Raw genomic sequence first — 12,549 nt, forward strand, 5'->3', positions numbered from 1 at the left:
ACTTATATGTCAAGAAGGCTCGGGATTGAGAAAAGATGATGTAGACTATCCTTTAAGTTTGCTATTCTTGAGTATAGGGATCCCGCACTATTAAGAGGGGATCACAGGTTTTGTGATGAATTTGCTCATACTACATCTCTACTTTTCTGCTCAGACCACATCTTCTCTACTCTGCTCCTATCTCAAAAACAGGGCTAATGCCTCGGACATCCGGCCTCCTCCGGACGTCTGAGGGACGGACGACCGACCAGCTTCGGAAATCCGGAGCTGTGCACCTGAAGAACTTGAGCCATATAACTCGGAATTCCGGCTCCCTCCGGACGTCCGATGGCCGGTCGTCCGACCAGCTTCGGAAATCCGGAGGCCTGCACCAGAAGAACTTGAGACATATAAATCGGACTTCCGGCTCCCTCCGGACGTCCGAGGGCCGGACGTCCGTCCCCTTTCGGAAATTCGGAATCTTGCACCAGAAGAAGTTTGAGTCGAATAACTCGGACTTCCGGCCTTCTCCGGACGTCCGGTCCCTGTTCAACTCACAAGTGATTCCAGACATATCTATAGCCCTCGGACGACCGACCCCTGTCGGACGTCCGACCCCTTGTGGATGCCCAGACATCCATGAACTGCCGGATGTCCGAACCTTGTGTGACTTAAAGTGTCCCCAACGGCTGTTTTACACTCCCCACTATATATACCCCCCTCCCACTTCGTGACAGGGTGCCCAACACAGCTAGAACACATACAAGAACACATTTCTTCTCGCACACTCTTGTCTACACTCAATCTTAGATCCCAAGAGCATTTGTGAGTCCCTTTGAGTGTTGTTCCAATCAAAAGATAGATCGTCTCCTTCTCCTCCTTCCCACTAAAGTGATTTGTGATTTGAGCAAGTTTTGAGCAATCCTCGTGATCTTGTTACTCTTGGAGGTTGGAGACTCCTAGGCGGTAGGAGTCTTCGGAGAGGAATCAAACCATTGTGATTTCCCCCGGAAAGTTTGTGAAGGTTTGAAAGCCACCTCAAGGCTTACCACTAGTGGTTGAGAAACGCCTTCGTGGAGTTATCTCAAAGGGAGAATAGGGTGAGCCTTCGTGGCGTTGGTGTGCCTTCGTGGTAACATCTTCCCCTCTAACGGTGACGTAGCTTTCCTCCAAGGAAGTGAACATCGGGATACATCCTCGTCTCTCTTGGAGTTTCGGTTATTCCTAACCCTAACTCTCTACTTGTGTTAATCCTTATTACGTACTTGTATTTGATTATTGTTTACCTGTTTCCTTACTTCACTCTAAATAGCTTACTCCTTGTCATAGCAATTATTAGGCCTACGCTCATATTCCGCACCTTTGCCTAAAATTGCTAAGTAATTATTAAAATTTGGAACTGTACCTATTCACCCCCCCCCCCTCTAGGTCCATCTCGATCCTTTTCAGTGGGGCACAATATATGACGAGTGTGTTCGTGGGAATGGCCAAATGCGTATGCGGATGTTTAGGGGACAGATTTTTCAAGTTTGGTTGTAGATGCTCTTAGTTTCGTCATGCATTGTTGTAATGATTCTAATAACTTTTTTTAATTAATATTTTTTGTTTTAAAATAAATGCCGTTGATTTAGTACAAAATTTAAGACGGGGAAGAATATGTTTTGATGTTAAAAAAATTGTGGTTGAACGGAAGTTTTCTAGTTTATAGGATTTCAGGATGCAAATTTAGTTGGACATTTCTAAAATAGGAATTTGAAGTTCCTTTGAAATAAAAAAAATTGTGGCGTTGTAATTTTGTTGGGACTTTCAATTTAGAATCTTTAACACGAGTAGCTGCTAGGCTATTCTTCTTCCACGCTTTTTGATAAATTTTGTCTTGGCAATTGATTAATCGGGTGAAAGAGACCTTAGCATTTTAGCTACTCTCGCAGTGTGGACTCAGTTCTATAAAAGGTTGTCTGATAATTAATCACACAAAGACCGCGTGGCCTAATGGATAAGGCGCTCGCCTCCGGAGCGGGAGATTCTGGGTTCGAGTCCCAGCGTGGTCGCTTTTTTACTTTTGTTTTTTTATGTATATCATTTTTATTGTGTTTTTTTTATGTAGAAAAAAGTCTAATCTACTCCCCTAAATTGAATGGGATGTTCGCATAATCCTCTTAACCTTTTTTTGGTTCACTTGACTCCCTGATCTATCCAATACGTACCGTTCACAAATAGACTTGCTGACGTGGACATGGTCACGCAGTTTGTGTCCTAGCGTTTATGTCTTCCTTTTTTTCTCCATCTACTTTTTAACATTTTCACCGCTCACAATAACTATCCACGTATGCTTTTTTTTTTGTTTACCTACTGCCCTGATAAAGTATAAAGGGTGAAAAAACAATATCCAACCATGTTGATTACATGATCTAAATCACCCCTTGATGCTTTAATTAGCCACCACTGACATCGATTATGATCTGGTTTCGACTAAGCCCTCCACCTATGTCTCAAACCTTTGAGAAATCAGCAAAAGTTCTGACTTTGCAATTAAAAAAAAACCAGTTTATAAGGAAAATTGCCTAAAAACCGATACAACGAACACACGCCACCTCGGGACTCGGTACCAACCGAGCCTTCGCTCAAACGACTAAAGTTACCACCCAAATACACAACCCGAAGCCGCCTCTCCGGCTTACAAACCTTAGCAACACACACACCGGCCCCGAGGCCACACTTCACACGAGTCGACGACTCTGACGCCCATGCGATACCCGACACTAAACAACACAAAAGTGCTCTTCGAAGCCTCCGCTCTGACTTTCCCGCTGGCCCGGTAGCCACGCTCCGCACGAGCCGACGTCTTTGCCACCCATGACACTCCACAACACTAAGGTGCTCTTCGGAGTCGCTGCTCCGACTAACACGCTGGCCCCGAGGCCACACACCTGCCTAGCCGATGACGAAACAGTAGGACAACAACGGGCCACCAAAGACGAACAGATGACCGAAATCCAAGGCAACACCCCAAGGGGGACGTCGCAGGAGCACCGTCGCCGCCCGCCTCGGCCATTGCCGGAACTTAGGTATTCACCCAGAGCCCATGAGACCCAAAAAGACCAGGGAGGTGAAGGGCATCCACGACGGCGCCTCCAAGAAGGTGAACGACGTGTGAGGATGCCTCCATCATCGATATCGACTGATGTCGCTGCAAAGCTTTCGCCTGGAGTTGACCATGCCCAAAGTAATAGCATCTCGTCCCGACCTTCGTCCGAGCACTAGTAGCCAAGTGTACAAAATGACTCGTCACCGCCAACATCCACCACGCACCATCGTGATCCTCAGCTCTGACATCGATTATGATCTGGTTTCGACTAAGCTCTCCACCTATGTCTCAAACCTTTGAGAAACCAGCAAAAGTTCTGACTTTGCAATAAAAAAAGAATTTACCAGTTTATAAGGAAAATTGCCTAAAAGCCGATACACGAACACACACGAGCCTCGAGACTCGGTACCAACCGAGCTTGTCGCTCAAACAAATAGAGTTACCACCCAAATATACAACCCGAAGCCGCCGCTCCGGCTTACAAACCTCAGCAACACACACACACCGGCCCCGAGGCCGCACTTCACACGAGTCGACGACTCTGACGCGCATGCGATACCCGACACTAAACAACACAAAAGTGCTCTTCGAAGCCGCCGCTCCGACTTTCCCGCCGGCCCCATGGCCGTGCTCCGCACGAGGCGACGTCTTTGCCACCCATGCGACTATATTTGACACTCCACAACACTAAGGTGCTCTTTGGAGTCGTCGCTCCAAATTACACACTGGTCCCGAGGCCACACACCTTCCTAGCCGATGATGAAACCGTAGGACAACAACGGGCCACCAAAGACGAACAGAAGACCGAAATCCAAGGCAACACCCCAAGGGGGACGTCGCAGGAGCATCGTCTCCACCCGCCTCGGCCATTGCCGGAACTTAGGTATTCACCCAGAGCTCATGAAACCCCAAAAGACCATGGAGGTGAAGGGGATCCATGACGACGCCTCCAAGAAGGTGAACGACGTGTGAGGATGCCTCCATCGTCGATATCGACCGATGTCGCTGCAAATCTTTCGCTTGGAGTTCACCATGCCCAAAGTAATGGCATCTCGTCCCGACCTTCGTCCCAGCACTAGTAGCCAAGTGTACAAAATGACTGTCACCGCCAACATCCACCGCCCACCATCGTGATCCTCAGCTCTCCAGCACCGCCATCACTAGTGTAGAAAAGTCTAGCTATAGTGTGGTAAAAATGGCCTTACTGTTATGGACGCTTGATGCCACCAATATGGCGCCACAGTTAAAAAAATAGTGGTGGCGTTGGATCCCACACTAGCAGTATTTGGAATACCTATGGCGTAGGATTATGTTGTATGCCGGCATTATGATATGTATCTTGCCGCATCCGCCGCACTCTTCGGGAGGTCCGCGAACGCGCCTAGTGTAATGCATTCATAGCATGAAACCTATGGATCCAAATCAGCCCCTTACGGAATAACACATAATCTAGGGTTTAAGATTCGGTCACTCTCGCAACCCATCATCTACTTATTAATCCCTAATGCTTTCCCTTAGGCCCAAATATGGTGGTGTGTCATGTTGTTGATGTTGACATGACATCACTAAAGGAAGAGCAACATACACATCATAAAAATATCAAACGAATTACCAACTTTAGATGATTATTTATAACAAGATTTCTCGCATTTCCTCAAGAATTAAAGTAACTACTCACAAATCATCACCATGTTAAAAGAACAGTGGTGTAATGAATATGCTTCAAGATCTGAAGATATAATCTTTCACCAATTAAACCAACTAGCATCAACTACGAGACGTAATCAACACTACTAGCGACCCACAGGTAACAATCTGACATTTGGAGACAAAGATTAAATACAAGACATGAACAAGAGCTTGAGATGAGATGGTGCTGGTGAAGATGGTGATGAAGATTGGTCCTCCCACAATGGAGGAAGCGTTGATGATGAAGATGTCCTTGATTTCCTTTTCTCGGAGGGATGTTTCCCGGCGAAATCGCTCCGCCTGAGGGCAAAAATGTTCCCGCCCTAGCTCCACCTTGAGACGGTCCCGCTTCTCCCGAAAGTAATCCTTTGATTTTTTTTATAGGGCAAATGGCCTAATACAGTACAAGATGGACATCAGAGGCCTGTCGGGGGCCCACGGGCTCAGGGGCACACCCTGGGGGTAGGGCGCGAGCGCCCCTGAGCTTGTGGCCTACTGGTGGGTCCCCTTCTGGTATTTCTTTTGCCAATAATTTTTATATGTTCCAAACAATTCTTCGTAAATTTAGGTCATTTGGAGTTCTAGAGAATATCCAACTCTTCTATGATCTTTTCCGGTCCAGAATAGCAGGTGCCAGCAATCTCCTTCTTTGTATGAATCTTGTAAAATAAAAGATAAAAAGCATTAGGGTTGCATCCTAAAGTGGAATAAAGACTCAAAACATAATAAATATCAATAAAAAAACATGATGCAATATGAACGTATCAACTCGTCCAAGCTTAGTCCTCGCTTGCCCTCAAGCGAAAGCCAAACTCGATAATCATGACCGCATGTTTAGAGAGAGAGGTGTCGATAAAATTAAATACGAACAAGACCGGCAAAGCCGGATATAGGCAAGAGCAAGACAGATCCGTCGCCACCATGTATCGGCGTCACCCGACAAGGAAGGAGCCCAACGCCCCGACATCCCTGCGTTGGCAGTCAGCCCACCGTCACCCCAGCCGAGCGAGGCCACCCCTGGTGCCTCTACCATAAGCAAACCTCCCCTGTGCGGCCTTCGACGGGCAAGGGGCGCCACGATCGTGGCGCAGTAGCCGGCGACATCAACGGTGGCGAGGGGAAGCCGGCGAAGAGGAGACTTTGGCCGTGGCGGCTGGGCCCCGGTGTCGCCTGGGGTGCGACACAGGGGAGAGAGATAATACACTGAGATCAATTCATTTAGTTACAGTATTGGAGACAGGTTACTTTTGGCTAAATTTTCACACAAGAGATTTTGTTGTTGTTGTTGTTGATTCGGCCGACAAGAAGAATTTTTTTTTTTTGCGGGTTATAACAAGTTGCAGTTGACTAGTTGACTCGGAAGGTTTCAGCTTTATTGACTAAGCTAGAGCTTTGCCAAAAACGAAAGACTGGCTGGAAGACCCAAGGACAACCAAACAAAGGCCAGCTAGAATTACTAGGACTTGTTCCTGGCGTTTTGTCGTAATAATCTCTATGCATAAAGTTCTAGGGACGGGTCATTTCTAGCTGAACCATGAGACGAGAGCTAGATTTGTCTGGTTCAGCCGACTCTGATTTGTAGTTGACTAGTTGACTTGGAAGGTTTCAAATTTCCAGCAAGACTTGGCTAGAGCTTTGCCAAAAAAGAAAGACTGGCTAGAAGACCCCAAAAATAATCAAAGAAAGGCCAGCTAGACCGAATAACTAGTACCTGGTGTGGTCCGGTAAATAATCTATTTTATGCACTGTATATTAAGAGTTTTTGCACACCGATCGAGGCACCGAGCGAGCCAGCGACCGCCGACCGGTATGGCCAGCTTTTCGAGCGCCACCACATCCACCTGTTTTCTCCTCCTCCACCTCGTCATCATCTTCTTCCACCTTCCAACTCCTGCCGTCTCCTTGGCGTTCAACTGCTCCAGGTTCACCACAGAAGACCTAAAGGACATGAAGTTCGAAGGCGACGCATCCTTCAACACATTGTATGGAAGTATCCCCATGAACACGAATACGTACCGTGTTGCCAGCCGGGTGTCGTACAGCGCTGCACCGCTGCAGCTCTGGGACAAGATGACCGGCGAGGTGGCCAGCTTCACCACGCAGTTCCAGTTCCAGATCCATATCACCGGTGACGAGAGCAGCAAGGGGGGCATGGCCTTTTTCCTCGCCGGCTATCCGTCTAGCCTGCCTGGCAATTGCACCCCCGACAGCCTCGGCCTCACTAACCAAAGCGCAGACGCCGTGCCGTCCGGTGATAGCCGGTTCGTGTCGGTGAAGTTCGACAACTTCAACAACACAATAGTAGCTGACCCCGACACCAGCAGCTACGACCACATCGGCATCAATGTCAACTCCCTCATATCGGTGAGTACACAGCCCCTGCCGAGCTTCACCCTCAACAACACCCAGACCGCCCAAATCGAGTACGACAATGTTTCCAGCATCTTAGCTGTGACATTATGGAGCGATGATGCAGATGGCCAAGACCAACGGAGTTCCAGCCTTAGCTCCAAGGTTGACTTCAAGAGCGTACTACCGGAGCAGGTCTCCATTGGCTTCTCCACGAACACGTTGTCGGGGATGGATATATTTCTAAACTCTTGGTACTTCAACTCTTCATTGGAACCACAACAAACACCACCACCACCACCACCACCACCACCATCATCACCACCACAATCCCCACCAGGGCTAGGTTCTGGAGTTATAGTCGGAGCAGCTGCCGGCGCAACAATGTTCCTCGTCCTCCTCTTTGCCGCTGCAGCGGCACTTGTAGTGCGCCGCCGTCGTCATCAGAATATGATGGAGACGGAGGAGTACTACACAGACTCAGAAGGCGAAGGCGAGCCGATGTCGGAGATCGAGATGGGGACGGGGCCAAGGCGGTTCCCATACCGCGAGCTCATGGAAGCAACGAAGAACTTCGCCGCAGAGGAGAAGCTTGGGCAAGGCGGCTTTGGCGCCGTATACCAAGGCTATTTGAGAGACCCGGCTGGGCTAGCCGTGGCCATCAAAAGGTTGCAGTCTTCCATACAAGGAAAGAAGGAGTACAAATCCGAGGTCAAGGTGATAAGCAGGCTGCGTCATCGGAACCTCGTGCAGCTCATCGGCTGGTGCCATGGCCATGATCAGGAGCTCCTGCTGGTCTACGAGCTCATGCCCAACCGCAGCCTCGACATCCATCTCCACAGCAAGCAGGGCACCTTCCTCACATGGCCAATGAGGTACGTACTTACCATCCATCTTGATAATAAGTTGTATGTGCTGCGGCGGTGCGATCATAGAATTATATATATGCATTGTATGTATATGTTGATGGTTGCAAGTGCAACTGCAGGATGAAGATATTGTTGGAGCTTGGGTCTGCACTGCTCTACCTCCATGAAGAGTGGGAGCAGTGCGTGTTGCACCGGGATATCAAGCCCAGCAACGTGATGCTCGACGAGTCCTTTGGAGCCAAGCTAGGCGACTTTGGGCTCGCGAGGCTCGTTGACCACGCCGCCGGGATGCAGACCATGACCGCAATCTCTGGAACTCCAGGCTACTTGGACCCTGAGTGCGTGAACACCGGCAGGGCCAGCGCCGAGTCCGACGTGTACAGCTTCGGCGTGGTTCTACTGGAGGTGGCATGCGGCAGGAGGCCAATGAGCGTAATCGCACCCAACCAACACCAGCAGAAGAACGGCGGCGTCTTCCGGCTGGTCGAGTGGGCCTGGGGACTCTACGGCCGGGGAGCCATCCTTGAGGCCATCGACGAGCGGCTGAACGGTGACTACGACGCTGCGGAGGTGGAGAGGGTGATGGTCATCGGGCTCTGGTGCGCGCATCCAAACCCGAGCGCGCGGCCGTCCATCAGGACAGCCATGGCCACTCTCCAGCCCAAGGTCGACCAAGCCTACCAACTGCCGATGCTTCCTTCCAAGATGCCGGTGCCGGTGTTTGAGCCGTTCGCCTTGGCCAATGCCGTTGGGATGTCATCGTCGTCCTCCCACACCTTTGGGGTGTCGTCGTCGACGTGGTCCAGTATGCCACCGCACACCTCTGGTACCGCATCCTCCGACGCTAGCACTTCAACAAACAGTTCAAAGACCTCTTCTTCGCTACTCAAACATTAGTGCCAGTAGCAAATTTATGGGGTGCGTTTGATATGTTCTCGGAGTGTTGTTGTAATAATGCCAGGATGGGACTAGCAGCTGGAATGGTTATCGGTCTGTTCATGTGTTTGATATCCATAAGAATGGTTGGGTTTTTTAGTTGGCTTACCAAGCTTATCATAACCCTCCCCTTTTTACGGTGTTGGGACCGGCTATGTTTATAGAAAAACAGAGGCAGAGTTTGTGTTGCGATCAGTAATACACAATGAGTTGTGGCCGGATTGCGTTCGCCTCACACTGTAAACAACATCAAAGGAGCCCCATACAAATTGTACTTCAGGCTAACAGAGATTGCCAAGAAATGAAAAGCAAGGAGCAGCGCGCCATTATGGATAGATAGCTAGCCCACCAACGTATTGACTCAAGCAAGAAAAGGTGAATCTCATGTTTATAAAGAGGTTTATTCGTTTCGGCATAACCAAGAACACAAACTCAATATACGGGTGAACTATCTAGATGAGAATTCTGCTGATTTTCTGACCTAATAACACTATAATTGGTGATGCAGAGCAGAGACAAAGCACTGAACCCTTATTTGATTTACTTTCAGAAACCTAAGCCGTGCTACAAACAACCAACAGCCATTTAGTGGATAAAATTCTACTTCCTCCATTCCTAAATATAATTCTTTTTAGACATTCCAACAGGGAATTACATACGGAGCAAAATGAGTGAATCTACAATCCAAAATATATCTATATATATCCGTATGTAGTTCAATAATGGAATCTCTAAAAAGACTTATATTTAGGAACGGAGGGAGGCACAGACCAACATTACCTAACCTCGCCCGAAAGAAGAAGAAGAAGTAGCCAAGAAAGAAGCTCATACCAGCATTGCCAACGCCAAAGCATTCCCAACGCTGCCCCTTGAACACCTGCCTTGATGATGTCTTGTTAAACTTCTAAAGAGATTTGAACCCCTGCTTTGATGATGTCTTGTTAAACTTCTGAAGAGATTTGAACTCCTGGCTTGATGATGTCTTGTTAAACTTCTGAAGAGATCTGAACCCTTGCTTTGATGATGTCTTGTTAAACTTCTGAAGAGATTTGAACCCCTGCCTTGATGATGTCTTGTGTACACATACTAAGCCTCAACTTTGGAATTTCAGTGTTTAGATAACCACGATATCCACGGATTACACAAAGGAGTTATTTGATTACTAACCCACATGGCGGATTATTGGTGTTAGTAGTACATGTTAGCGATACGGTGCATATCCTAACCTCCTAACCATAAAGCCTAGTACGTCGTATAGATAAGTACAGATGTGTACGTGCGTTGTCGAGATTGTAACAACTCCTAATGTAGTCTTGATTATATAAACTGCAGCCTGCATCGTCTTTGGATGCACGGAACCAATCCATCTTCCACCAAATCTTTCAGTACAGTTATAATAGCAAACATGAACAATAAGAAAGGCCAGGAACATTTGAAGTTTAACATGATAATCTGGATTATGAAGATAGATTATATAATCTGGTTTATAAAAATAATCTACGTGGGCATGTTCGGAGGCCAGATTATATAAACTATAATCCAGGTTTTACATTGCATAATGACATGTCCGTCCTCTGTTTTTTTTTTAAAAGAGGAGGGTGGCGGTGGTAGGAATGTAATTATCTTTAAATTTACAAGGGTAATGGGTTATTAGCAATTCATAATTTGATTTTAGCTGAGGTAGAGTAGATTATGAGTTTTTAATAATCTGTTCATCTAGTTTTTATAATCTACACCATAAACTGTCCTGTTTGAAGACGAAATAGATTATAAAAACTGAATTATATAATCTGGATGGTTCCAAACAGGGCAAGCCAGTTGAATGTTTTACCATGGCCTGCAAAATTGCAATTTATTTTCGAAAATACACGGCACAAAAAGGTTGAATTTGAGGGCTTCCATTATTTATTCTCCTTTCTGAACTTTGAAGTGCTTTGGAGCTAATATATAAAACTGGCGGTATGGAAGTAAAACTACTACTCCGTCTGTAGCTTAATGGTGTACCTGTGGAGTGGCCGAGCTGCCTTTCAGAGTTCAGACGCGAGCACCCCACCGCCGGGGTCTTCCCCACCGCACTGCTCCTCCACGGAAAAGAACGGCGATGCCTACTCTCGCTTGGCCCCCGTCGGCGGCGCTCTCTCCTCCTCTGGCCACTGCGAGATGCATCGCCCAGACCTGGAGCTGTCTCTGCAATCCTCCCGGCGGTGGCGCGACCGGCTGGGCTCGCGGAAATCAGGCCGGAGACCGGCGGCTGTGTGATGGAGGCCGTCGGCAGCGGAATCTTCCGGTGGGATTTGGGACAGGAAAATGTGGTGGATTTTTTTTAGGGGTGAAAAACTGCTTTATTGATCACTATTGCGGATTAGGGATAATATTAGTATCAAAGGTTCGAGTAGCCAAACATGGCGTCCCTCCCCTAAGTGCAGAGCATATCTAGCTAAGTGATGAGCTTTCATGTTGGATAATCTTCCTTCATGGGTAAACGATATATGTTGAAAGTCACTCCTTCCATCAAATATTTCCTTCATAATAGAGCCGGTTATTCCTTCAGATCCAGAGTTGATTTCTTGAACAGCATTCAGACAACCAGAAGCCACTGCAACCTTTTGCAATAATAAGTCTCGTCCCAAAGATTGGGCTTCGCGGCAAGCCAGGGTTTCCAAAATTGTAGGATCAGTTAACCCATGGAAGACGACGGCTGGTGAACCCAGGTAAGCTCCATGTTCGTCCCTGCAGACTGCACTGATCGCTCCTATGGGGGGGGGGGGCTTGCAAACTGCACCGTCGACATTGATCTTTGTCCAACCCGTAGGGGGCTTGATCCATCGCCGAGTATTGGAGTGAACTGGCCTAGGGTTTGATCTCGATGTTGGCTTGTTCAGTTCCAACTCTCCTATAAATCGGTTGACGAAGGATAGTGTAGCCCCTGGACTTTGATGCTCTCCTTCATGGATCAGTTTGCGTCGAGCAAACCAGATCGCCCATAGTGTTACTGTGATCTTGGTCATCTCGGTCGCAGAAACTGATGATAGCATGGTGAATAGCCAAGACTTCGCGTCTGGTTCCGCAGTCGCCAACATGTGCTCGACTAGCTTTGGATCGTGTAGTACCCAGACGCAGCGAGCCATAGTGCATGTAAGCAGGGAGTGGATCCAAGAGTCCTCTGCCCCGCATATCGCACATGCCCGGAAGGGTTTGCGATGGTGTCGAACGTCTGCTGTCGGTAGAGAGCTCTGGGCCAATCTCCACAGGAAGATCTTGATTTTCGAAGGGACCTGGATCCGCCACATCGTATCCCAACATCTCCTCTCTCTGGTGACGTCTACCGGGCCGCCATTGCCTTCAAGCCAGGCCTCCCGTCGAAGCTTGGTAGTAATGAGCATGCGATAACAAGACTTGACGATAAACAAGCCTTTCTTGTCCTGTGACCATGACCAGAAATCTTCATAGTGTCTGGTGCTTAGAGGAATGTTGAGAATCACGTCAGCATCTATAGGTAAAAAAGTTGAGGTGATCAACTCCCGCCTCCATCTGGCTGATGTATGATCGATGAGCTCGGCAACCATGGTAGGGCGTTGGGCCGTAAGACATACAATAGGTCGCATGGAAGCTTCTTTAGGGAGCCAGTTTTGGTTCCAT

At 48.0% G+C, this 12,549-nt stretch overlaps 1 protein-coding gene, 1 long non-coding RNA gene and 1 other non-coding gene across 3 annotated transcripts; 2 read left to right on the forward strand and 1 right to left on the reverse strand.

Annotated features, from left to right (window-relative positions):
* Positions 1–1,957: 1,957 nt before the first annotated feature.
* On the forward strand, positions 1,958–2,030 carry TRNAR-CCG. Its single transcript has one exon. It is a non-coding gene; the product is annotated as a tRNA-Arg (tRNA).
* Positions 2,031–4,664: 2,634 nt separating this feature from the next.
* On the reverse strand, positions 4,665–10,428 carry LOC123428523. Its single transcript, XR_006622569.1, has 2 exons — positions 9,742–10,428; positions 4,665–5,415 (listed from the first exon to the last, which is right to left on the reverse strand). It is a non-coding gene; the product is annotated as an uncharacterized LOC123428523 (long non-coding RNA).
* LOC123428519 (L-type lectin-domain containing receptor kinase IX.1-like) lies at positions 5,424–9,128 on the forward strand. Its single transcript, XM_045112741.1, has 2 exons — positions 5,424–7,980; positions 8,094–9,128. The coding sequence occupies exons 1-2, from the start codon at positions 6,497–6,499 to the stop codon at positions 8,869–8,871; spliced, it is 2,262 nt and encodes a 753-aa protein (XP_044968676.1). The 5' UTR covers positions 5,424–6,496; the 3' UTR covers positions 8,872–9,128.
* Positions 10,429–12,549: the final 2,121 nt, after the last annotated feature.

The sequence above is a fragment of the Hordeum vulgare genome, chromosome 2H (genome assembly GCF_904849725.1).
Source record: "Hordeum vulgare subsp. vulgare chromosome 2H, MorexV3_pseudomolecules_assembly, whole genome shotgun sequence".
In the NCBI taxonomy this organism is placed as follows: domain Eukaryota; kingdom Viridiplantae; phylum Streptophyta; class Magnoliopsida; order Poales; family Poaceae; genus Hordeum; species Hordeum vulgare.

Excerpts from the sequence above, each read along its gene's own strand:
- LOC123428519 (XM_045112741.1), top strand. The coding sequence starts at position 6,497 with ATGCACTGTATATTAAGAGTTTTTGCACACCGATCGAGGCACCGAGCG. Across the intron at positions 7,981-8,093 it reads TTCCTCACATGGCCAATGAG|GATGAAGATATTGTTGGAGC; the intron begins GTACGTACTTAC and ends GTGCAACTGCAG.